We start from the raw sequence: 27,322 nt of genomic DNA on the forward strand, positions 1-27,322 counted from the left end.
TTTGTATATACAAACGGGTATATTTATATATCTCAATAGATATATATTTTGTATATCTATATTGATATAACTAAACCGGAATAAGTGCGCCGTTTCAACGTAGTCAGCATAGACATAAAATACATATCTATCAATATATATATATAATATTCTTTTTTTGTATATGTATATCAAAGAGATCTATATGTTGTCTGGTGGTATATGGTAATATGCGTAATATTTGAGTGCATGGTGTATATTAGCTTTGGTGTAACCAGTTGCAACCTTGTAAAGGTTTGTAACGGTACAGTAAAAAGAAAGAAATATTCTTCGCCGCAGAGGGCAAAACTAAAAATCGTCGACTACCGTGAGAATTAGTGAAATTATATTTTCTTTTAAACATGGCTGTGAAGTTTTAGGTTAGTGCCGTCTGTCACCTTTGCGATGTCACAGTCACAGACAACAGCTAATACTGGTACGTCTTCGCGTAACAGACATAATAGGGAACACGATGTTGGAAATCCTTCGTCTACCGCTTCACCGCGATATGCTGGTGACAGCGAGTGGGAAACAAAAGAGGTAGATATTTTCATTCAAATGCCAAAATTAGTCGACTACAAACTCACTCTACGATTCTTGAAAAGTTGTTGATACACATCAACGGACATTTATTTTATTCCTCTTCAATTTATTTTATTCTTAACGCTCGTTATCACACAATTTCATAATTAAAAAATTACGAATTACTAATAAAAAATTCCAATTGATATTATAAATTTTAGTGCTGCACGCAACTTGGTAACTCCTATTGATTAATTAGAACTTTTCCAAATTCCTGATGCATTCTAATGCAGAATGGTTATTCCAAATTACCAATGAAGACTTGGCCTCAAATTGATTTTGTGAATTTTTATTCAATTGTTGTGTTAAAATCATTTTTGGTATGGTTCATGATATTTTTTATGGAAATTTCTTTTCACTTTTTGTGATGTAATGCGACAAAGAGGAATCATCAATGTATTTCTCCCAACTTTTTTCCCTGATAGGGGACTTTTATAGTTCGATATCAAGTCTTTTTTCTATGGTATAGTCTCAATATTAAAAAATTTTTTAACTGCATATGGTATTCTGGTTTTTTGCTCACATATTGAAAACCTTTTCTCTTTATCCATTTCAATTCCCGTTCAATCCCAATTCCTGTTCCATCCCAGTCGAATAAATTTTTTCAATTATGCTAATAAATGTTATCAAATAACATTTTGTAGCATTTATTCTGAATTTATATTATCATACTCAGAAACAGGAAGTTAAAATACTTAGCACATATATGCATTGATTTTCATAGAAAACCATTTTCTATTCAGAAAAAACATTATTCAAAATGACATTCATAATGACCTGTTCAGAAAGAAGTAGAAGTAGATTTTAGTAATGAATTTGAAAGTTCATATCTTATAGTTGAACCAAAAAAGTTAAACGATTGGTACTCATACCCCTTCGGAAATATACAAATTTTCAGCATTACAAATGACAAATTACAAATTTATGGTATTACAGTTATGGTATCCAGGGTATTACAAATTTTGATACTTTTGTAGAGAAGCGCTTACAAACTTGGAATATGTTTTTAGAAGTTATTATGCTACGTCAAAGGGAAAAAAGTGAAATACAGAGCGCATATTAAGTCTTTCAAAATGTAGAAATGTTGTATATTTCCATGGTTTTATGCAGACAACATATTTGATCACATTAAAAAATGAGCCGTCGTAGACCTAGAGTGATTGTGAACATGGAGTAGAATACAGAACATACACGGTGCTTCATGAGGTTGTCAAGCTTCGTAGGTGTTCGCTGCATTTCAGAGATAACATTTTAATATCTGTGGAAAAAGAACACCCAAAGATTTTTTGAAACAAATATTCAAGTTCATCTGGCGACAACAGAAATGGAAAGTGAATATAACTAAGCACATACTTGGCCCAAAGATTTTCTTCAATATCGCATGTATTGATATGCGACCAAACATTTTTTCATAAATTTTTTTAATTATGTTGCCACAACCAATGTAAGGAAATGTCTAATTAATTAATAGACCTCGGTATGGATCCACTACAAACTGAAAGTAAAAAAAGGGACTAGAAGAGACCGCCAAACCGAAGAAGGATAAAAAGTGGCAACTCATATAATAATAATCATAAATATATAATAAATAGAATTAGACACATTTACTCGATGAAAGTTTTTCGGTATTTATTTTGATTCACCAGCATACAAACATTGAGGCGTGATTTGCTTTAATAATTATGAGTCATAGTTACTGCTTGACAGGAACATTATTCGGGATTATAGGTTAAGGAACAGATTTTTCCTGAAACTTAGTAATTAGAACCCATATGAATCTCTTTCATTTATATAATTTTGTCGTATTAATCTAATGCTAAACACTTTTATCACTAAACTTTAAACTTCGAAACTATTTTAAAACTTCGCACATCCATACTGTTTATCTTTTTAAGAAACTTCGAAACTCAATGAATATATAACCACATCACTTTTATGAAAAACTCCTTTATGTAGCTAATTTTTAAACTAAAGTATAAAGCAAATAGACATTATGCACATTATTAGACATTATTTTTTTCTTATTTATCTCGCACTTTATAATATCGAAACTCCGTTTGTTTATATATACCCTCAAAAACTGACACATGATCGTACAATATATAGATAGAGATATTATTATTATTCAGAGAAAAGAAGATAGTTTCGGCGAGAGCCTCAGGCCAGCAGACGACAGGGCTGTAAATGTACTTGTCCCGAGACTCTACCGAGTCTCTTGATACGTTCATGGAGTCTGAACATATGTCGGTCTAGCTGGAGTGAGCCAAGTGAACCGCGATGCGTGAGCCAATCAGAATGCGTTGAAGCAACCGTATACCGCTAGCGTATGTCGACCTGTATACGTATACAACGGGTCTATCGATGTTTATGGCCGTTTTCTTCCACGCCAGTTAATTTTTTTCATATAAATTCGAGATAGGATAAACCGAGTTCAAACTCATATTAACTTTGGAGAAAACGGGCTTTAGTAAATTTTGCATAATCTTGAGCCCATGCTAAGTTTCTTCTCAGCAATAATTACGCTACCGATCATGCTGATTTTAGGCATAATCGAAAGATGATTTCTTAATTAGCTGAAAGTTCAATGTTTAAGTTTCGACATAGCTCTTGAGCGGCAGGGTCCAACTGCCCGGTGACGTACTGACGCCTTGTCTCTTGATCTACGTAATTGAACAAAACGACATGCCAATTTTTCCCATACCATCGCTAATCGTTTTGTTCATAGAAAGTATAGCCTCAGCAAATCTCGGTCCAGCAGACAACAGGGCTGTCGATATACTTGTTCCGAGACTCAACCGAGTCTCTTGATATAGTGCAGTCGTGCATTAAACCAAACTTTGATCTGTTTCTTGTTCTGAAGGCCATTTGCAGAAAAACACAAAGTATACATAAAATTAGTCGCAAACCAATAATGGTATTCAAAGCAATACTCAAGAATTTTTAATTCAATTTCACACCAACCATTTTTTACAATAATTTTATATCTTTGGGCTACCATTGATTTTTTTCTAGACATCTGTTTTATATTTTGCAATTTTTTTTACAAAGATTTATCATATAGCTATACTTTTAAACAGGCACTGCGTCAAAGAGAATTGGAAGAAGCCAGAGCTCGAGCAGCACAAATGGAAAAAACCATGAGATGGTGGTCAGACTGCACCGCAAATTGGCGAGAGAAGTGGAGCAAGGTGCGCAATGAAAGAAATAAATCTCGGGAAGAAGCAAAAATTCTGAGGAACAAGTTGGAAGTGGCAATGAAAGATGCAAACAATTTCAAGCATGAGAATCAAGAATTGGAGATTCGAAACGAACAGCTACGTAAAGAATTGCAAAAACTACATCTTGTATTGTTAAAACACGCTGGACAATTTGATCGACAAATCGTAGCGATTTTGGAATCTGATCCTGAATTAAGACGAGCATTGGGAGTTAATGAGCTCCTCGAAGTTTATAATAATGTTGAGCAGTGTGAGAGAGAAATATTGATGAATAGTCCGAAGGATTCAATGACGCGACGAAGTCCAGAGGAAGAGACTCTTACCAATCTCGAGCACAGAAACACTCCACCTAATCGAGATATTGAGGAGTATGTTTTGCAGGGTGCAGTTCCAAAACATGCCGTTGAACTTTACAAAGATAGCCCTATGGGAAGCCTTGATAGGGACATCGCAAACTTACTGGTCGAAAATAACGAAACCAATATCGCTACGAACTCACCTGAATTATTCGTAGAAAGTCCTGTAGCCAGTTTAGACCGCGATATCGCTAAACTCATTGCCGAAAGCAATGAAATACAAGATAAAAATGAAAAGCGACAGTCCGCCCTTGATATTAGCAACGACGAATATTTAATGCAAAAAATGTCAATGCTTAATCTTAGACTCGAAGAAGCTACCCGAACAATTTCGGCGGAACGAGAGTAAGCATTAATTATCTTTTAGAATTTGCCTACAATGATACGTTAACAATAGATAAATTATTAGTCAAGTACCACAGAACTGGAATAGGAGTGGAGTTCTATGAAATTCAATTTTTTTTTTTATTTTCAAGAGAAAAATCATCACTCCATCGAGGGATGGAAAAATTACGTTCTGAAACGATACAACTTCGGGAACGCTGTGAAGAGCTCCAAAAAAGTCGAGCTGAAGCAATACAGGAGTTAATGGAGATGAGAGAGCGTTTTCAAACGGAATTAAGCGCTGCGCAGGCAGATCTCATCGACGAGGCATCAAATCGTGAGGGAATGGATCAACGTTTGTGCGAACTCAGGACGGAGGTAAAATAGTTGAAAATATTCAATATTCGAATTGATCGATAATTTTCGAGACAACCAAATATATCACAAAAAAAATCGTCGTGAATAGAAGTTCTTCCATGATCGTTATTTGAGTTTTTTTCATACAAAATTGGGTTTGATCATTAATTACTCAAAATCGATTGATTTTTAAGAGTTCGATCAGGAGACTTTTTTGCAGAGTAATCAATTGTTTTCAAAATCTTATGGGGAAACAGCCAAGGGACGGAATCAGGCTGAAGAGGATCTAAAACAATGTAAATTAACGAATTCCACTGTTAATCAAATGGGAAAACTTCAAGGTCGATGAGGGATTTCTAAATATTGTTTAACAAGCCTCCTTGCGCGAGGCTTTGTTTTTGAATATAAACTAAAGAATTTGAAGTGACAATTGAAAAAAAAAAAATGTTACCCTAAAACAACACACCCTACTGTACACTTCTGAGGAGCGACGTCTCTGTTGGCAAACGCGTATTTTTTTCTCAAAGAATATCATTAAATTTTTTTTCAATATAATTTATATATGTTATACGCGACGAGTACTACAAGAATCGTTAAGGGATTCTATTTTAGATAGATATGTAAATCAAAACAAATGTGCTATGAATATAAAACCAATGATAATAATTTCACAGGGATTATTTTTATGAAATAAAATATATAACTTTTTCAGTAATTGTTTCAAACCGACTAATATAATATGTTGCATCATTATTGACTTGACAGATGCAGTTTAAAAAATCATCAACAGCTTTAAGTTGAAACTTGAATGCAGTTTTACGCACTCAACAAATAAATTGAAAATCAATAGGGTATTACACCTTTTTTTGAAAACTGTTCTAAAATAATCCTGAGATCGTAATAAACCAGTAGAATTTTTGTTTCAATTTTATAAGACCTAAAACTGTCTTAAAATCTATTTTTTATTTATGATTTTCAATTTTCGCACGGAAAAGCTAGCCGCCATGTTGTTTCGGTTTGTGACGTTACTCCGTTAGTAAACAATTGCAAAAGACTAAAGTAACAAGATTTGTGAAATTAATGAGTTATAATGGTATATCATTGGGGTCTCGTGCCTGAATGCAATGATACAAGAGTAAAAATGCTACAAAAATTGTGGATTCATCACCACCATCAACTTATTTATCATTGGTAGATTTGTACTTTTTGCTTTCACAAAATCGTTTTCCATAATGCGATTTTAATCAAATGAATAATAAAAGTCCACAAACGTGCATAATAACTTGTAAAATTTCAAAATAACACAGAGCGCACGATAAGAACCTAGATTGTTTACTATCGGAGTGACGTCACGTTGGAATTTAATAAGGCGGATGGCGTTTTAGACATTTGAAAAACAGATGAAAAAAAACGATTTTTAAAATTAAATTATAAAATTTACATTGCATTTTTATGAATAAATATTGACGTTTCTCGTTTACTTTTTACGAAGTCTATTATAATCATGAATTTATATATATTTTTTTACATGCTCTAAAATACCCTATTGGTAGTACGGCCAATTTCATTAAAGGACGATTTTTTATACAACTATCTCTGTTATATTTTAGTTGGAAAGACTACAGGCGGAAAATGCAGCTGAATGGGGCAAACGTGAGCGTTTAGAGTCTGAAAAAATTTCCCTCGAACGTGAAAATAAAAAATTGAAAAATGAAATTCGCGAATTACAAGAAAGAAATGAATCTCGACGAGGACGACCCATTTCAACCGTGCACACAGATTCTTCGCAGGAAATCGTTGATCGTAGCAAGGTTGGTTATTATATTTCTATTCGAAGTTCTCGTTAATCCCTTTTTCTCTTTGAACATTAATATTCAAATATTTTCAATATGAACTCAGGAGTTGTCCGATTTGAAGCATTCGTACTCAAAGTTAAAGAAAGTACTCGCCGAAAAGACGACAGAATTGTCACACGCACTTAGAAGATCCGAACAGTACGAGGCCGAAGTTAAAAGAGTACGATCCCGAGTCGATGAGCTTAAAAGAGAACTGTCAGGTGCCCAGGATGAGGTTGACGCTGCAACGAACAGTGTGCGAAGGCTACAAAGAGCCAACGAGGATCTTATCGAACAATTAGAATCCGCCAATGTGCAGATCGAGCATTTCAAAAATAGTTCCGACAATTGTGCATCCGAGGTTGGCACGGAAACGACTGATGGTCGTGAACGTGACGACGACGACAATGATGGATCTATTGATGGTAAATGCTCAATTTTTCTAACAATGTAGATATATATTAGGGTGGTCCAAAAAAAAACATTTTTTATTTTTTTTCCGATTCTATAAACTCAAATGTTTCTAGGAGGTATAACAAAAATTCTCCTGCAAGGGCAGCTCCATATTTTAATTCTACGAGACGCTCACTGGATTTTCGTTTTTCCATATAAATAAAACGTAAAAAACTTTTTTTTTCAGTTTTCTTCAAATAAAACCACTGAAAAAATTTTTTCCACAATTTCAATGGACATCTTTTTGTAGGAAATTAAATTCTCTACAAAACAGCTCTGATGTAATTTTTTCATAAACTCAATGGGTAAACTGTTATCAGACTTTGAATACGAGCAACTAAGTTAAATCTAATCAGATATAATTCAAGAATGCATGGACGGTGTAACTCGATAATGATAAGGTTTTTAATAACATTTGAAGAGAAAAAAAAGTTTCTATTTATTTTTATGATTTTAAATGCACTAACATTATTGGATTTTTTTTTTTAAATCAACAAGAAAAATTGAAGAATCAATATATTATGTATCAAGGAGTTAAAATCGAACTTTTCAACTCTAAGCGCGATATTGTCAATACGAGGCAAAGATAGTTGCGTTATATAATTTTTTATTTTCAATATCGGTGAGTTAAAAATTATGAATTAAAACTTTTTTCTATCTTGAAATTTTATCCCAAATCCCATAATTATCGAGTTACATTGCTTCTCTCAGACGAGACCTTACGAAAAATATCGAAACAAAAAATTTTAAAGACATTTTTTGAGATAAGTCACAATTTCTGAAACTCTGATTTTAGCTAAAAGCATAATAACTTTGCTACAAAAAATCATACAATATTTTCTAAAAAATAAAGATGTGCTAACTCCTTGAAAGCTGGCGAGAAGAAAAAGAAAAAAAATTCCCACAAGATTGTTGTGTCCGCGAAGACCGTCGCGAAGGGACAAGTTATCAAGGACGAGTATTTAAAGGATTTAGGCCAAAAGAGCTGAACTCCAACTCAATACTTTTACAACAAGTTAACAAAAAGATTATTTATGAAGTTACAAATTCGAGGTTTTATTGCCTCGAGACCAATCGTTACAATTCTCGTCAAAGACTGTCGAATTTTGGTTAGTTGGTAAATTTATAGCCTCGGGGGTTTTTCCCCCTCTCGCGACAATATGGCGTGATATTCTTTCTCGAAGTTTCGGTGGTGACATCGAGGGTCGATGCGCTCGTTCCGGAACGTCGATATTTCACCGTATATAGATGCATTTATACTGAGAACGCTTAATATATGTACTCTTTATTTTAGGAGTGCGATGTACGGGCACAACCAGATAGACGGCGAGTTTGACGAAAGCCAATAACTTTTCGAAAGCTGGCTCTATTCGGAAGCACTTGTCAGAAAAAAAAACTCGTAAAAAATATAACGAAGTGGCAAAAAAAGAAGCTTAGTTTGTCCATTTCAAAGTGACGTTTATTAAATTTTTAATTCCGTTGATTTTTGATTGAGATTTTACTACAGTGATCAAACTTTTACTACGGGCAGAAATTTTGACATATGAACGCAATTTTTTTAGCAGGATCGTATATTAGAAGATATAGTCAGGAAACATTTAGTTGCGAATTTGTTTATTCATCAAGTCATGAAATCGGGAACTATTTATAACATTTAGATTATATTTAACTTACAATTAGTTGCTCGTATTCAAAGTCTAATAACGGTTTACCCATTAGGTTTATGAAAAAATCACATCAGAGATTTTTTGTAGAGAATTTAATTTACTACAATAACATGTCCATTGAAATTGTGGAGAAAAATTTTTCAATAGTTTTATTTGAAGAACACAGAAAAAAAATTTTTACGTATTATTTATATGGATAAACGGAAATCCGTTGGGCGTCTCGAAGAATCAAAATATGGGGCAGGAGAATTTTTGTTATATCTTCTGGAAACTTTTGCAATGATATGGAAAAAACTTTTTTTTTTTTTGACCACCCTAATATATATATTAGGGTGGTCATTATTGGTCGTAATGCTGTATTTTTTTCAGATTTTTAAAACAATGCTTAACCCTCGATCAAATTCTTTATTATTTTTGCATTTTTCATTAAAAAGTCAAGATTTTTTAACTTTTTTTTTTTTTAAATCGATTTTTGTTATTGTTGCGGCACTCAAATAACCATGTTATTGCTAGTAAAAGTATCCTTAATGTCTGACCTTTACAAAATATTGGTTTTAAATACTTTTTTCAGTTTTTGCAAAATAGCATGATGTAAATTTGTATGATTTTTTTTTCTCGAAAGTCTCAACTTAACAAAGAAATTTTACAGAATGAAAAATGTTGAGAATCATCTAAAGAATATGTGTGATTTTTTACAAAATTTTTCTAGCTACTTTTGTATTTTTCATTTTTGACAATTTTTTGAAAAATTCCCAAAATTCTGAAAAAATTCACACGTATTCTTTGGATGATTTTAAACAATTTTTGTTATATAACATTTTTTTGTAAAGTTGGAACTTGAAAAAAAAATTTATTTTCCATCGCATAATAAATATGCTCATAATTCTTTTTCTCAAATAGTTTCAACTGTACAAAAAAATGTTATATAACAAAAAATGTTTAGAATCATCCAAAAATCACGTGTGCAATTTTTCAAAAAATTGTCTAAATTGAAAAAAACAAAAATAGCTAGAAAATTTTTGAAAAAAATCACACATATTTTTTAGATGATTCTCTTTTTCTTCTGTAACATTTCTTTGTTAAGTTTAAAGTTTCGAAAAAAAATCATGTAAATTTACGTTATGCTGTTTTGCAAAAACCGCCATCTTGGAAAAACTGAGTGAGAAGGAAGGGTTCATAGCCAGTGTTTTGGAAAGGTCAGATATTGAGAATTGGTTATTTAAGTGCAGCAATAATAACAAAAAACGATTTGAAGGGAAAAAAACGTTAAAAATTCTTGACTTTTCAATTCAAAACACAAAGATAATAAAATTTTGATTTATTTTTACAAAACAAATGCCAGTTACAAAATAAAAGAGCACCCTCAAAAACCTCTTATACCAGATTTTGAAGAATTTTTCTTTTGTTCCTCAATTAAAACTGGGGACTTGAAATTGAGTGTCCAGAATTATCGTTTTGTGCATTAATGGATTAGTATGACGATGCTATACAACATTTTGAGGGTAGAAGTTTTGGAAATTTTTCCCGTGTAGCAACATGCTTGTAAAGTAATTTCTAAAAATTTAAAGATTTTTCAAACGAATCGAGGCCCGCAGTAAAATCGTGACCTTAAACGCGGAAAAATTCCATGTATTTTAAACGGAAAACTTCAACCCCCGTGGTCGAAGGTTGAGCATTGTTTTAAAAATCTGAAAAAATTACAGTATTACTTTTTATGTATTTCGAAACGATTTAGGGGGCGGAGAGGGTAAAATAAATTTTGACCCCAAATAACGACCACCCTAATATGTATATTATTTTTTTAATTTTTTGATTATTTCGATTTAATTTCAGAGATGTACATTTCCAAATTTTCAGATTACGAAAGTCATAGAGTTTAGCATAACTGCGGCGCCAATGGAAAACGAGTCTTGTTTCGTCAACCTTTTATGACTCCTTTACATCGAACTTTTTTTCCATTTCCGAAATCGATGAACAATTTGAACATGTTAGTTGTGTTCACATTTCTAATAATAATGACCCAACTCAGAAGAGAATTGAATATAAAATCTTGTAAATGTGTACAAATAGGCAAGAGGTCGTAAAGCAGGAGTAAAAGAAAAATTTAGCGAGGTATCATGGATTTTCTATGTTCTAACTTTTCCATCATCACATATTTACGCCATTATTTTTGTATATTTTTATTTCCTGCAAGATTCATGCCGATCAAAGGTCTTAAATTATTACTCTAACTTAATTTTTTGTTAATTTATTTCCCACCGTACGACGTACAAACTTTTTTGAACTAACTTTTTGTTTTTTAATTGTAATCAGATGTACATAAAGAACATATGTACTATCGTTGTACATATTGTGCTGTGAATTATTTCGATCGATCGTGGAAGTCCATTTGACAATTAATCCATGAATTCAAATTTCTCCGTGAAGTCGAAGGAAATATTCTTTCTCTCAAACTTTTCAGGTGTCATTATTTCCATACCTACCATTAAAGTTGTACTGTTCTCTATATCCAAACATACTATCAATTTATTAGTGACACGATAAAGCGTTTATTCATTCCGTACCCAGATTTGAAACGTTTTGAGCTTTAATCTGCCCGAGAAGTTTCAAACACGAACCAGAGTTCGGATTTTTATTTGAAATGAACTTAGAACACATGCAACTGATTTTGACCAATGAAAAAAGAATAGGGGAGGTCTTTGATAGTGAAATAGCGGGAATTGTAAGCACTAACTATCGTGGCGATATGTGATTGGAGAATAAATACTGTTGTAGATGTACTGCAGTAATTGAAAAACGAAACTGTTTACAACTCGTGATCATTCCAAACTTCAAACACTTTTTAGTTTTTTTTTATCTCGAACGAACGATCGCAGTTTTTTTGGTTTCCTACAATTTGTTACTTCTACATATTTACAATTTGTTTTGAATGTTTGTGTACTTTTAAGTAGTAAATAATTTTCGAACAAAAATATGTGACCTGTTTTAATAGAAACATCGCGGCACCAAGTGAAGGCCGCCTGAAAAGTTCAAGCGAAAAAATGTATCTAAGTTGCCGGAGCAAATCATTTCTACAAAGACTGAGCTTGACTTTATTAGGGTAAATCCATTATCGATTTTCGTGTGAAATAGGTTGAGAAGTTAAAAGCATTTCAATAATTCTACTCGAGTTTTGAAATGTTTTTTTTTTTAATACTTCATCTTGCTACCTGCAAGATTTGACACAGATATACAAATTAGTTTCTTAGATATTGTCCGTTGAGCCAGAGTTTAATGAACACTGAAAATATTCGAAATTAGAAACCATTGAAACATTGGATATTCATAGAATAATATTTTTGAAAGGACCGTGTTGGAGTTTAAGAATGTTTATCGTTTTCAAAATAGTAAAAATAAAATTTGAATATTCGTCTGTCTAATTCTTTGCCTCAAACCTCAATAAATGCCAATGGTTAAACTGCACGTTAATGTTGGATGACAATAAGACTCTTCTTATTAGCATTCGATACCCAATATCACCTGATTAGTTATATTTTTGAGGAATTCAAGAACTGTAAGTAGTACTGAATTCAACCTTGTGCGTTTATAGATAAAATGTGAAACAATCGTTTAATAAAGTTCGATTTACATTATGAAAAGGAAATGATTTTGAAGAAAAAATAAATATGAAAAAAATTCATCTTTTCACAATATTTTTGTTTTTTTCCCTACAGATGAAAGCATAAATACTCTTCTGCATGAACAATAATTCAACGACTATAAAATACAGTGGAGAGTATATTTCCTCATTAACAATCACGAAAATAAGATATTTATGTACGAGTATAGGGTTTCGGTATAGTTTACATGATTCCGCAATAACTACATTCAGGGTGTTCCATAAAATAAATAAACATTGTAGAACTTGTTCGAAAAGATAGCCAGCAATGTCAACTACAATAATCTTGATACAGATTATACTGTACTTTATGAACCACTAATATTCGTATATATATACTCCCCATGTTGATGTAGTGTTCGTTCAAATTTATCAGTAAGTTTGGATTTATATCAGTTTGTCATCCTTATTAATGTCTAATCCCGTCTTGTGATTTTATTTGAGCGATCATGATTGTTAAAAATTTAAACGTAGTTATGACGAGATTCGTAGCATAATGCGAAAATACGTATGTTTATATCTTAAAAATTGGAATTTTCTGATGACTTGGTCTCGACATCTCGCTAAGTTTTTGATACAGGGTTTCTATGAAAATATAGCTTCTATCAACATTTCATCGGTGTGCCGTCAGAATAAGTGGGCATTTTCGGTTTACAAATTTTTGTTCGTCCATTCGAGCCATGAACGATGTTACAAGAAAACGTGAAATAACCGCAGGTGGAACTTTTTGTGTAATAACGGTGTTCGTATTTCCTTCGCGTATTATCCATTTTCCCAGCTACACTGTTGGTTACCGTATAGTAATTTGGCTTCATCGGTGCAGTTGAAATTGATCGTGTATTGCCTGGAACTGAAATTTTTAAAATTAAAATAAATATTGAGGTCCATAGCAATCATGAGGACACAACGTTTTTCACTTACTTAGCTGTGTATCTCGGCTGCCGTAATAGTGTTGTGACGAACTCTTGTCCATTGGTTGAGGATACGGATTACGTGAATAAAGAGGTTGCGTTGATTTCATTGTGCTCTCTGGAGAATTCGTAATTCCTTGGTCAGTCGATGGAATTAGACTGACAGTTTGTGCCTGCGAATTTCCTTTACCTTGTGCCATAGTGTGATCTCCAGATACCGCTTCAACTCGCCCCCTAATTCCCGGAGGGATAGTGTAACCAGCTAGCGAAGTACCAGCCTCGAAAAGGTCACCTTCGTGCGCCTTCGTTGAATCCTGCGTAACGCTGATATCGTAGTGTCCTCCCGGATTACCGATGTTTATCGATTGTGATTGTCTGTTCGTGTCATCAGAAATAGTCGCTTGAACTTGTCTCGGTGGATCCTCGTAGTCATCCTCATCGTATTCTTCATCCTCATAATCTTCATTTCCCGGCAAACCATATGTCTCTTCCTGATGAGGTTTTCCCGTAGTTGTTATGATTCTCATTGGATTTTGTTTTGCTATTACAGTTTTTCTCGAACTCGAACTCCCTTGCAGACCACCAGCAGTCTCTGTCTTTTCGTCTTCAGTAGATTTTTCTTTACTATGTGATATTCGGATGGGTTCAATGGGATTGAAAGATTTAAAAAGCTCCGGGTTGGTCGTTGAAAAGTTAAAGGGTTTGCGTGATGCAGCTGCACCAGAGCCTGAACCAGCTTGTGCTGCTCCGTTATAGGTTATACCGTATTGAAAGGATCCTTGCAATTGTGATTGCGATTGACCTTTGTACGTTCCACTCTGTGCGGTCGCCGTTCCTCCACCTCTGAATGGACTACCCGAAGTATCCATTTTCTCATCTGAACCATCGTACGGTTGAAACCCTATCTGAGCCTGACTCGAAGTGTTGCCTTCTCCATTTGCTTGAGCATCGGCCATTCCGCCTTTTGAACTCGCTTGAACCTGCGAATTGGTCCCATGATTCCATCCACTACTCTGAGCTCCTGTCATAGTTGCACCAGTTTCCGAATTCAATTGCACTTGAGTTTGGCTTTTTCCTTGCCCGCCGTTGCCTTGAGCACTACTGATCGCCCCTTCCTTTCCTCCACTTACTTGAGTTTGGGCACCTTTTTTACCGTCACTCGTCCCAGCCTGAGCGGAGAAAGATCCTCCTCCGCTATATGTTCCACTTACCTGAGACTGAGCTGTACCTGAACCAAAAGTACCATCAGCTGATGCACTTGCTTGAGTTCCCTCGTCACTTTCTTTTACGGAGCTTGAGGCGTGAGAATCGCCATCATCACTTGGAACGGTGCTGGGGATTGGTTGAACGTAGTATTGTGACTCACCCGGTTGACCAGGAACTTCCCCAGGGTATTGTCTCGAAGGGTATTGGGATGATGAGTGGGGTCCAGCTGGAAATGTACCTACTCTACCACTTCCAGGTATCACACCACCCGGGAAAGTTCTTGCTGTGGGTACAGTAACACCAGTTGGTGGAATTGCTGGGTATAAACCACTTTGCTGCTGCACACCTCCAGGATAGGTTATACCACCGAGTTGAGGACTATCACCGGTTTGCACACCTGGATGATAAGGTCCACTCCCTGCATAAGGTCGACCCCCTGAATACGTTATTTCTCCGCTTGGCTGTACACCTCTAGGATAACTTGTTTCAGTTACTCCTGGTTGTACCCCAGGATAAGTTAGTTCTCCACCTGATTGGACTACACCTTCGGGATAAACCGTTCCTTCCCTCGATAACGCTCCTTTGGGATAAATTGTTCCATCCCTTCCTGTTAGTACTCCACCAGGATGTATTGTTCCGTCACCCGGTTGAAGATTTCCTGAATATATTGTCCCTCCGCCTGGCTGCATTCTTCTGGGATATGTCGTCGCTCTACTTGGTTCAGCTCCACCAGGGTATGTTGTTCCCCCACCTGATTGCATACCTCCAGGATACATTGTACCTGATCCGCCTGGTTGCATACCTCCCGGGTAAGTTATGCCCGATCCATCGGTTTGTACACCTCCGGGATAAGTTGTGCCTGGTCCGCCCGTCTGAACACCTCCTGGGTGAGTTGTGCCTGATCCACCGGTTTGCACACCTCCAGGGAAATTTCTGCCCGATCCATCTGTTTGTACACCTCCGGGATAAATTATGCCTGATCCACCGTTTTGCACACCTCTAGGGAAGGTTGTGCCCGATCCACCTGTTTGTACACCCCCAGGATAAGTCGTGCCTGATCTACCTGTTTGTACCCTTCCAGGGTAAGTTGAGCTTGATTCACCTGTTTGTATACCTCCAGGGTAAGTTTCCGACCCACCTGTTTGTACACCCCTCGGATAAGTCGTGCCTGATCCGCCGGTTTGTGTACCCCCGGGATAAGTTATGTCTGATCCGCCGGTTTGCATGCCTCCAGGGAAGGTTGTGCCCGATCCACCTGTTTGTACTCTTCCAGGGTAAGTTGCGCTTGGTTCACCTGTTTGTACACCTCCAGGGTAAGTTGTGCCCGATTCACCTGTTTGTACACTTCCAGGGTAAGTTGTGCCCGATCCACCTGTTTGTACACTTCCAGGGTAAGTTCCCGACCCACCTGTTTGTACACCCCTCAGATAAGTCGTGTCTGATCCACCTGTTTGCACACCCCCGGGATAAATCGTGCCCGATCCACCTGTTTGTACCCTTCCAAGGTAAGTTGCGCTTGGTTCACCTGTTTTTACACCTCCAGGGTAAGTTGTACCCGATCCACCTGTCCGTACACTTCCAGGGTAAGTTGTGCCCGGCCCACCTGTTTGTACACCTCCAGGGTAAGTTCTCGATCCACCCGCTTGTTCACCGCCAGGGTAAGTCGTACCCGACCCACCCGTTTGTACACCCCTCGGATAAGTCGTGTCTGATCCGCCGGTTTGTACACCTCCGGGATAACTCGTGCCTGATCCGCCAGTTTGCACGCCTCCAGGGATGATTGTGCCCGATCCACCTGTTTGTACACCCCCGGGATAAGTCGTGCCCGACCCACCTGTCTGTACACCTCCAGCATCAGGCAAACCTGATCCACCTGTTTGTACACTTCCAGGGTAAGTTGTGCCCGATCCACCTGTTTGTACACCTCCAGGGTAAGTTCCCGATCCACCTGTTTGTACACCTCCAGGGTAAGTTCCCGATCCACCTGCTTGTACACCTCCAGGGTAAGTTCCCGATCCACCTGTTTGTACACCTCCAGGGTAAGTTCCCGATCCACCTGCTTGTACACCTCCAGGGTAAGTTATGCCCGATCCGCCGGTTTGTACACCTCCGGGATAAGTCGCGCCTGATCCACCGGTTCTGACACCTCCAGTATAAGTTGACCCAGTTCCTCCTATTTCTACTCCACTAGGATTCGTTCCAGCTCTTTCCGTGTGCACTCCGCTACCAGCCGGTATTCCTCCAGGGTAATGGAACCTATCACCAGGCCGTATACCTCCGGGGTAGAACGTTTCCGCTCCCCGTTGTTCGCTCGGTTGCGTCCCTCTGGTGTAACCATTCGTAGGAATTCCTCCAGTATAGGTTATCCCTATATTCGGTCGCATTTCTCGAGAATAAGTTGGCGCAACATTCGGCTGCATTCCTCTTGGGTGACTTGTACTGTCAACAGACTGCGCACCTCCTGGATACTTTGCTCCCACGTTAGTTTGGTCAATCATTCCGCGATGCGTTCCAAGTTGAGCATTATCATAGTAAGTTAAACCCCTCTCCTGAGTCGTATCGGGATAACCGCCCGATGTCATACCACTTGGATAAGTTTCTCTATATGTTCCTGTTACTGGACGTGAATCAGTGCGATACATTCCATTAGGTCCAAACGCTTCGATTATGCCAGGTCTTCCAGTGTTCTGATGCACCAATTTTCCAGGACCTCCGTCACTTTTTTCATGTTCTGAATACCCTGAACATCCTTCGCAACCCGAACCACCGCTCGACATGCTCTGTGCCTGACCCATTCCATTACTTCCGCCTGTTATTCCGACACGAAATCATACACTTACAAAGGATTTTCGATTACGCATGATTATGTGTTTAATGTCAGCAAAATAAAATTGGTCGTTTTTTTTCCCCCACTTAAATTACTTGTATCCGTACATCTTTCAAGCATTTTTTAAAATACTTCGATGTTCAAGCTTCCATACAATGCATGTGTATAATTTGTACTTTCTTACCACTGTAATTTTACATAACTGAAATCATCAAATTTTAGGCGTTCCACTGTTTATTACTTTTTAGAAAATTATACGTAAAAACTAATAGAAAACTAATTACGACTGTTCAGTAATTCGCACAAGGCAAATCGCATACATCAAATTTCCGTTGACACACAAGAAACAAGAGGAAGGTAAGTAACGTAAAACTGAGATACAGAGATGAATGAACAGGTACGGTTATCAGGATAGAAAAGATATCGCTTTCTGAGATTAAACCATGTACAGTGTGAGGCAGATAAAATGTTACAGAGAAGTAGCCCTCAAAGTACTGATCATATCTGATCTATCTCTGGCGATTGTTTTACGATATCGCCAAACAAATTGAAAAACTCTGTAATTTTTTCAGCCAGAAAAAAAATGGCTGTTTCTGAATAAAATATGAAACTACAACTTTTATGTGAAAACGTTTTTTTTTCAGTCACATCGAGTTTCCGAGATATATTCATTTGAAAAAAAACGGTATTTTCTGAAATTATGAATTTAAAAATCTGAAAAAATTCACATGGAGTGCCTTTTAATAGTACTTTGATATAACCAGTTATGAGGTAGATCTGAGATGGTCAAAAAAAATTGGCCGGTTCGACAGAGACTTCATACATAATATCTGAAAATTGTCAATTCTGTTGAACTTGGTGAGTATTATGTTTTTTTTTCTCTATCTCTTTTTCTATCAAATTTTGAGGAAAATCAACGAACACATTTGTTTTATTAAAAAGCTTTCATATCTTTTTTATTTACAATGATTTCATCCAAAAAATTCAAAACAAAATTATTTATAAATAACGCGGAAAAATTCTCTAATGATACGAAATATTCATAAACCTTATGGAAAATGATTTTAATCTCACAAAATTGTGGAAACATTCGAAATCATTGAAAAATTAAGGAATCATTTTAAACAATCGAAGAATATCAAACCGTTATAAATTGCACAAAGCTTGACGAAAATCATTCAAGAAATTTTTTTTCAACATTACATAAAATCATTCAAAAACTTTTAAAAACGATATTAGGAAACGTAGCGTTTAGAACTACCACAGAAAAAAGATTTGATACCAAACCATAAAAATCCCCTCTCGGGAAAAAATTCGGACAAGTAAATTGATGATCGCCCGATTTTGCATTAAACCTCGAAAAATGTGAACAAAAATTCTCAAACCTCGCAATGAAAATGATTTCAAACCGTGAAAAAATGCCAAATATATTACAATTCCACAGCATTAGTGGATAATATTATCCACTAATATACCCATTATACGGTATTTTCAACGTTAATAAGAGTTTTTAGACAAATTTCAAACATTCGACACCCGAAACAAACATCCATGGTTTAAATTGTTGATTTTAATTATTCGTCTCAATGCGTCTTCTCGTTTGATATTTAATGAGAAATGAAAAAAAAACGTTATTCAATAAAATTTGATATTTAATAAGAAATTAATAAAACATTATTTACGAAAATTTCATTTATTCCAGCATGTATGACAGAGCATTCCTTGATAAATCAACCAAATTCTGCATTCCACACACTGTTGATTTTGATTCTTGAGCTCATCAATAGCAAATTACACGAAGTAAAAAAGACTTTTTTACTATTACAACTTTATAAAAAATGTTGAAATTCTTGCCTACTAATAGCTAATATTTTTTTTTAATTTTGCAAAAAAAAAGGTAAGAAGGTACAAGAATATATCGATGTGACGAGCACTTTTATCTCGTATGTAAACATTTTTTCAAAGATTGCTTCGATCGAATTTTCAACTTTCTGATCGCAAATTATAGAGTTTTCATTTTTATTCTTTGAACTTAGTGTGATTGTAGTTAGCTCAGCTTAATTTAACCCGAAAAACAAGATTACTGAACTTTTGAGAAAAAAGACGTGATATAAAATCCCAAAAGTTCTTCTAGGGAAAAAAAGTTTGGAACAAGTACATTGATGGTCCCTTGTTTCCTGATCATATCACGAAAAGTGTAAAGAAAATTCAACAAAAAAAATTAAAAAACTAAGTGTAAATAATTTCAACAAAACAATTCGAAAAAAATTTCATACCGATGCCTCATTCTTTTTATCTTATTCTAAAAGCTTAATCAATATTGACAAAAAATTCCATCTAAGTTACGTGCAGCATTAAAATTTATGATATCGATTCGAGGCCAAGTATTTAAGGGTAATTTGGAATATTCATTCTTATGGGGAACCATCAGGAACTTGAGAGAATTCTAATGAATCAAAAAAGTTACTATTTGAGTTACGTACAGCCCTAAAATTTATGATATCGATCGGAGAACAAGCGTTTTATTAGCAATTCCGAGTTTGAATGAAATTGTTCTATAGAGCGCTCAAATAATAAAAAAATCACATCAAAGGTATTGTAATTTGTTACTCTATGGTGGCAGAGATTTAGAAGATAATCGATTCCCGTCAGACTTTCTGGATCCCCTGGTATTATTGACAATATTCTACGTCGATTTTGGATCGGTACAAATTATGTGTTAAAAGTATTTGTCTGGCCTATCACTTTTCATTTAAATTTTTCATTCAAATAAAGGTCAATCATAAAATAACGAAATTGTACGGCAGAATCCGGTTGAAAACTTACTGAAATGAGATTTATTATCCGTTTAATGTTTTCAATAAAAGTATAGCTTAGTTCTTATACCGAATAGAATTATTTCGTTGGAAGAAATGAGAAGTAAAAATTGCCGTCATTGTAATATAAACTGGGGGGTCATTCTAGAAGCTTAAACATATTTATTGTGCAAAATTTTTTTCACTTATCGATGCACAGTAATATCTCTTGTATATTACAGGAGAATTCATTTGCATTTGTTATTAATTTAACGCAATTAAGTAAAAATTACTTGAAAATAACTTTCTCAATGCCCTCTGTATGCATACTTATGATCCATCAGTCCTAGAAGGGCCCTGATTTTTATTTGAATGAAAAATTTAAATGAAAAGTGATGGGCCGGATAAGTACTTTTAACACATATTTAAACATAATTTGTCCCGATCCAAAATCGACGTAGAATATTGTATTAATTTTGTAGAAGGCACATCAAAGCCGTTAGTAGATTTTTGATATCAACATTAGATTTCATCATGTCGAATGATTGAAATAAAAGCACAATTACTGATATAAAGCATAACTACAAATACTAGTGAAAGCATAACTACAAATATAGAATAATAATCAATGCAGTTTCTTTGAAATATTTAGTAAATTTTCAATCAAAGATATTTATTTCATAATGTAGTTACCACAAACGAATTGTTTCATTTTTAGAGTACGATAAAAAGAACAATCTATCAGAGCGCAATTTATCTGAGTGATTTTTACACATTTATGATTATATATGTTGTGAATGGTATAACTTTACGAATATATAGAAGGTTAAAGAAACAGTCGTATTTCGTATTGTTATTAATCTCGCCCTGATGAAGTTTTCACTTCTCTGATGTGGTCTGAAGCACACACCCACTTTTTTATTACATGGAATCAATCCTGATACTTGAATGAGTTCGAATTTTTTTAGACCACTTTTTCAGTGGTTTCGAGATACTTTTGAAAAATTAAGAAAAATTACTACACACATTTACATTGGTAAGGGACCAATGTAATAAAGCTTGAAATGTTTTTTTCCTGAATTATATTTTGCTGGAGAACTACAAAAAAAAATCAATTTTTAACCTTTTTCAAAATCTATTTAGCGTTTTTTTTATTTAGTGCACTTCGACCCGTTCCACTATACCCTTACTATGTTGAATGAATTATTAATACTCTAGACCAACTCGTTACATTCAAGTTTTTTAGTGACGCTCTCAGGGTGTTTCTTTTTCTGCGTTAAAAATATCAAGATAAGTCGAATAAATCCTTATAAAAGCCAATTTAGAATTATCATGTTGAATATATGTTCCAACAAAAATTAAAAGTTTTTTCCTAAATGATTTGCACGTATATGGAGGAGAAAATTTTCGAAAAAGTATTTTTCAATCATTCTGATATAATTAATTCATGATAAAGTACTACCCTTGCGGAACATTCGCTGTTGCTTGATGGCTGAACTTTCGCAGATATAATGTAAATTTCTGAATATCAAAATTTCAAAAATATATATATGGGCAGATCCATTACTTTTCGACCGTAGCCTACGCCGAGGCCTGCGCGCTTGGGTAAGTGATTTGGCGGCCAATTTTTTCCAGAAAGTACCGGTCAAAAGTTTCCGGACAAAAATCTGGAAAAGTTCCCGCGCTCATTTTTCTACCATGATGTCGGTAGTGAATGTATCTGGATGCAACAAAGCGCATTTTAAAGAGGAGGCATTAGGCTTTAATTTGATTTTTTTGAAAAGTCTCTACGACTTTTTTTACGTGTATTATGTCATTTTGAAAATGTTCGTTTTTCGGCATTATTTTTTTCGTTTTTAACTGGACCGCGTTTTGAGATAAAATTCTTGGTCCTTGATTCAGCGAGTGAGCCCTTCAAGACACAAGCCTCAGCTCTAATTTTGTTTTTTAAAAAGTTTAATACGATTTTTTTTCGCAGAGTTATCTCGTTTTTAGCAAAAGAGACAAGTTTCAAAAATTGCCGTGTACCGCGAGAGATTTCAAAGGATGTTTCAAGAGTGAAAAAAGTTGCGTCTGGAATTGTTTAAGTCGCCGAAATTTTTTTAGATTTTTTTTCAAAAAATTTTTTTTTTTATTAATTTTTCAGTGGAATCTCAAGTGCATTGATAGTCATAAATCGAAAACGATGGGGGTTTTTATACAACTTTAAGAGAGAAAGTAGTTTCACTTTATCATTTCGAATTTATTAATATTTTTTCGGATTTTTTTGCCAATTTTTCTGTTCCGCAAATTTTTAGGTTTTTTATGTATATTTCAGTTCGTTACCCTAGAACGTTCCATAGCATCTCCAATCGTTAGTTACGGAGTGCAAGGATCTTTTTTAATATGACATTAATAGAATAATATTTGAATATTTATAAATTTATGCAACTCCCTATTTCGTCAAAATGATAAAAATTCTCGTCCATTACTATGTTAAAAAATTGAAATTTTTGTTTCGACGAAAATGCTTCGCTGCCTTCGCAAGTCCTCTTTCAGTAAGACTCGCAAAGATCCTTGCACTTTATAACGAGTGATTAGAGATGCTATGGAATGCTCTAAAGAAACGTACTCCAATAAAGATAAAAAACGTAAAAATTTGCGGACCAAAAAATTTGCAAAAAAATCCGAAAAAATTTTAATAAACTCGAAATGATATAGTGAAACTGCTGTCTCTCTTAATGTTGTATCAAAAACTCCATCGTTTGCGATTTATGACAATCAATGCACTGGAGGTTCCACTAAATAATTGATATAAAAAAAAAAAATTTTTGAAAAATATCCATAAAATTTTCAGCGACTAAAGCAATCCCAGATGCAACTTTTTTTACTCTTGAAACATCCTTGGAAATCTAATAGTTCTCGTGGTACACGGCAATTTTTGAAATTTGTCTATTTTTTTGCTAAAAACGAGATAACTCTGCGAAAAAAAATTGTATTAAACTTTTTCAAAAACAAAATTAAAGCGGAGGCTTGAAGGGTTCACTCGCAGAATCAAGTACCAAGAATTTTATCTCAAAACGCGGTCCAGCTGAAAACGAAAAAAATAATGCCGAAAAATGAACGTTTTCAAAATGACGTAGTACACGTAAAAAAAAGTCGTAGAGACTTTTCAAAAAAATCTTATTGAAGCCTAATGTCTCCTCTTTAAAATGCACCTTGTTGCATCCAGATACATTCACTACCGGCATCGTGGCACAAAAAAGAGCGCGGGAACTTTTACAGATTTTTGTCCGGAATCTTTTGACCAGTAGTGTAGATTATAAAGCAAGATAATCCCTCAAATTTGAAGTCCATTCATGAAATTTTGACCGCTGCAAAATTTTTCGAAATTCTTAAAAAATTATTTTTTTAGTAATTTTCATGATTTTTTCATGCGAACTCTATGAGGTTCAAAGGTTCGTATGAAGCGGTATTTTTCTTCTTGAACCTTCTACTTTTGAGAAAAAAATAGTTTTTCACTCCAAACGGAAATCCGGTTGAATTATACTATTTTTACGAAATTCTCCGCCTGTCGAGGACTGATTATTTTCTATTTACTTCTGTGCAGCGAGTGAAATTACTATAAAATTCTGACTCCAATTGGAATCAAAATATACCACTGGCAAAGTTGGAAAATAAAATGACTCATCATTATTTTAACTCTTATTATACGATAACGATTTAAAGCGTAGGAAATAACTTACTGACTACAGCTCTGGACGAATAATCTGTTGCCTCAGCCTCTGCTTTTCCTTCCTTTTGTCCTTCGGAACCAAGATTCAAATACTGCGACTGTGTCTGTCCTCGGAATCTTTGAGGTCGCAATGAAGGCAACTGGCGTTTTTCTCTAATGACTAGAGCTTTATTAAATTGATCACCATCTTCTCTGGTTATTTCTTGTTCGGCACGCTCGAATATAGTGGTCGGTTTATTTTTCTTTTTTACTACGTAGTTTTCGTCTTCTGGTATTTCATTGTAAAATGTGTTCGAAGTTTTTGCAGGTACCGGTTTGCTCTCTTGCAACAGATTCATCGTTAAATCTTTGCAGAAAGTGATGATTCGACTACCAGCTAAATGCCATACCTTTTTCAAATATCACATCAATTACTGACAGAACCGTGCCATATTCATGAACATGTTTTTCTATGCATATTCACCTCATTTTTTGTCATATTTAAGGCTGAAGCGTAGAGCACTCTCGGCGGAAAATAATCTTCAAAATTGCTCGAGAAATCGCCTCCAGTTCCGCCCTTGTGTCGCATCTTTTCCAAGTAACATGTTGCCTGTTCAGGATTTCTGTATGCTGCATAACCCTATGATTTCATCGCGAAATTTAAATACATTTCGTCGATTTTTTTAGATTATATATTGCGATTTTATCTCACCGTTTCAAAATCTTTCAAAGTGTAAGATGCTTGGTGGCTTCTCGTTTGTACTCGAAACTCCCTTCTTATATCAATAGACGATTGGTCGAATTTTGTTCTTTCCTGTAATTAATACGGCTTCTCTTTTGTTTCTTTTTTTCCATGAATGTTCATACCATAAGAATAAACAAATCGAGCGCCGCTTGCACTCGTTATTAAATTAAATTGACGGGTCTTCCTAATCGTAATTGCTTTATCACATGAACTCTGATCCATCAAATGTGAATAGAGACGAATCTTTTTTTAGTCGCATGCTTATCGCGGCGCATTGAAAGAATTACGACAAATAATTTTAGCCATTTGACCTATAAAATGACACGAATTTTGATGTCGTCAAGTGGCCGAAAAAAGTTATTATTTGAGTAAGAAACTAATTGAATCCGATGATTTTAGCAATTACGCTTCTTCATGGAGTTTCCCGTAGTAGATCCTATTTAAAAATCGAAAATTCTGATTTGTTTGTTTTTTTTACGTAGCTCATCAGTGCGCTATATCGCAATTTGTGCATAAATAAGTGATTCAATCTATTAAATCAATTATTTATTATTTGTCAATCAATTATCTAATTATGTCTAATTATCAATTATCTATTGAATGAGACTGTGGGCTATTATTAATGAACGATAGAAAAATAAACAAACTTACAGGACGTTTCGCCAAAACGTCGATCAATAGCAATGAGATAATCATAGTTTTCCACCACATGTTGATTGTTTGTAGGATATTTTCCTCAATTGAGTGTCGTTCAGGGTACACTGAGCCTCGTTATTGCGAGGTATCCCCAAGTAAATCCCACTCTTCTCGATGTCGAATCACTCAGGCACCACAAGACACTGAGTTTTGGAGCACTGCCCGCAGTCGCGATGTTCCGTAAGCACTTGGAGAGGATATCGAACTGACGCTGATAGCACGAGGTCGATTCTAAAAACCCCTTACTAATATACTATCCCACTGATTTTTTTACGTTTATACATAAAATGCTTCTATATCTCTTTCTCTGACTCTTCTATCTCTCGCTTTCCTAAATCATCATTTCGTCCCATAGGATTCTCGACGGTAATTACATATCATTACATGGTACATTAGAAATTTGTATTGCACACATAACGTCACAAAACTTGTTTGTACTTTCATTTCACACTCGTTCAAATTGAGAGCTCCCAATCGGTTCATCGATAAGTCTTATTTGTCAGGGCATTGGCATCGATTCGAAGTTATTGCTTTGGTCTCTCTTCTTCCTCACTTCCCTCCACCTTACGATGCCCCAATTATTTATTCCGATCGATTTGCCAAAGACAGCGATACGTTGTTGTTCATAGAGATCTTTCACAACGCACTCGCCTATTAAAGACTTGACTATCTCGGAATAGCCAGCTTAGATCATTCTTTTTCACACATTTGACCCTGTAACCATTTTTTATCTATCCCATTAATATTTTTCATGATTTTATGTGACTAGTTTTTTTTCGTATCCTTATGTACCAAATTATTATGCTGTTGATCAAGGACTCATATTTGCTGCTTCGACCATTTTACCCACTTTTTAAAATTTCAATCATGTGTATCTATACTTTTTGAAAAAGTAATCTTTCTTTCAGGACGTCGCTGTTTGGCGGTTTCTGGTCTGCAAAGGAAAAGGGAGTTGGCAAAGCGAATTTTTTGTAATAAATTGTTGACACTTTGCTTGATTCGCATTTGATTAAATAAATAAAATTAAATAAATGAAATTAACTTTATCCAAAAATGTATAACGTTGGAAATGTATACGTGACTCAATTTTTCTGTGTTTTCTGTGCCCCACACGTGTGATGATGTTTTAACATTATTTTGCTTATTTGTTGTGTAGCAATCGCAGCGAATAGAAATTTTCAATTGAAACGTTTTTGAATTGGAGTAGAAAACACAATGATTCAATCAAACGGAAGCGCCAGGCATTTCTTTTCAACATATATGACCACACAAAAATTCGAAAAAAATCTCACAAATCATGAAAAAACATAAAATAAAAAAAATACAAATCTGTAATTATTTTTTGAAGTGTTAAAAAATTCTAATAAAACGTATGAAATAAAAAAAAATCAAAATGAAAGATTTGAAAAAATCAATTGAAAAAAATTTCCATCTAAGTTACGTCCAGCCTTAAAACTTATGATATCAATTCGAGGCCAAGTATTTAATGATAATTCAGAATATTTATTCCTACGAGTACCATCAGGAACTTGAGAAAGTTCTTATGGATCAAAAAAGTTACCACTTGAGTTACGTGCAGCACTTAAATTTATGATATTAATCGGAGAACAAGCGTTTTATTAGTAATTTCGAGTTTTAACATTATGAAATTGTTTCAAGAATCGTTTAAATAAAAAAAAAACACACATCAAAGGTATAGTAATTTGTTACTCTATGGTGGCAGAGACTTGTGAGAAAATCGATTCTTCTCAGATTTTCAGGATCCCCTGGTATTATTCACAATATTCGACGTCGATTTTACATCGGTACAAATTATGTTTAAATATGTGTTAAAAGTACTTGTCCAGCCCATCACTATTCATCCAAATAAAAATTAAACATAAAAAAACGAAATTGTACGGCAAAACCCGGTTGAAAATTGATTCGAATGCGATTCATCATCAGTTTGATGTTCTCAATAAAAGTATAGGTTAGTTCTTA

General features: G+C 34.9%; 2 protein-coding genes across 4 annotated transcripts; one reads left to right on the forward strand and one right to left on the reverse strand.

The window, feature by feature from the left end:
• The first annotated feature begins 1 nt into the window (after position 1).
• Positions 2–12,229, forward strand: LOC122417135 (coiled-coil domain-containing protein 102A). Of its 3 annotated transcripts, none has more exons than XM_043430411.1 (7): positions 2–17; positions 393–558; positions 3,678–4,519; positions 4,651–4,876; positions 6,466–6,666; positions 6,755–7,115; positions 10,668–12,229. In XM_043430411.1, the coding sequence occupies exons 2-7, from the start codon at positions 424–426 to the stop codon at positions 10,688–10,690; spliced, it is 1,788 nt and encodes a 595-aa protein (XP_043286346.1). In that variant the 5' UTR covers positions 2–17; positions 393–423; the 3' UTR covers positions 10,691–12,229. The 3 variants fall into 3 exon arrangements, with proteins under 3 accessions (XP_043286346.1, XP_043286345.1, XP_043286344.1); XM_043430410.1 differs by lacking the exon at positions 2–17 and adding an exon at positions 170–273; XM_043430409.1 differs by lacking the exon at positions 2–17 and adding an exon at positions 170–204.
• Positions 12,230–12,633: 404 nt separating this feature from the next.
• Positions 12,634–25,376, reverse strand: LOC122416763 (uncharacterized PE-PGRS family protein PE_PGRS54-like). Its single transcript, XM_043429809.1, has 7 exons — positions 25,298–25,376; positions 24,614–24,715; positions 24,386–24,541; positions 23,933–24,311; positions 16,459–17,394; positions 13,390–16,380; positions 12,634–13,318 (listed from the first exon to the last, which is right to left on the reverse strand). Exons 1-7 carry the CDS (start codon positions 25,355–25,357, stop codon positions 13,074–13,076), a joined length of 4,869 nt encoding a protein of 1,622 aa, XP_043285744.1. The 5' UTR covers positions 25,358–25,376; the 3' UTR covers positions 12,634–13,073.
• Between the last annotated feature and the right edge of the window lie 1,946 nt (positions 25,377–27,322).

This window comes from Venturia canescens, chromosome 10, assembly GCF_019457755.1.
Source record: "Venturia canescens isolate UGA chromosome 10, ASM1945775v1, whole genome shotgun sequence".
Lineage (NCBI taxonomy): Eukaryota > Metazoa > Arthropoda > Insecta > Hymenoptera > Ichneumonidae > Venturia > Venturia canescens.

Bases quoted from the DNA above. Each gene is read 5' to 3' on its own strand.
- LOC122417135 (XM_043430409.1), top strand. From the start codon at position 185: ATGTTGTCTGGTGGTATATG. The intron at 4,520-4,650 runs GTAAGCATTAAT...TTTATTTTCAAG, and splicing joins ACAATTTCGGCGGAACGAGA to AGAAAAATCATCACTCCATC. The intron at 4,877-6,465 runs GTAAAATAGTTG...GTTATATTTTAG, and splicing joins TGTGCGAACTCAGGACGGAG to TTGGAAAGACTACAGGCGGA.
- LOC122416763 (XM_043429809.1), bottom strand. From the start codon at position 25,357: ATGTGGTGGAAAACTATGATTATCTCATTGCTATTGATCGACGTTTTG. The intron at 24,716-25,297 runs GTAAGTTTGTTT...TATTAATTACAG, and splicing joins ACGTTTTGGCGAAACGTCCT to GAAAGAACAAAATTCGACCA. The intron at 16,381-16,458 runs GTGGATCAGGTT...GTGTACAAACAG, and splicing joins CCCTGGAAGTGTACAAACAG to GTGGATCGGGCACAATCATC.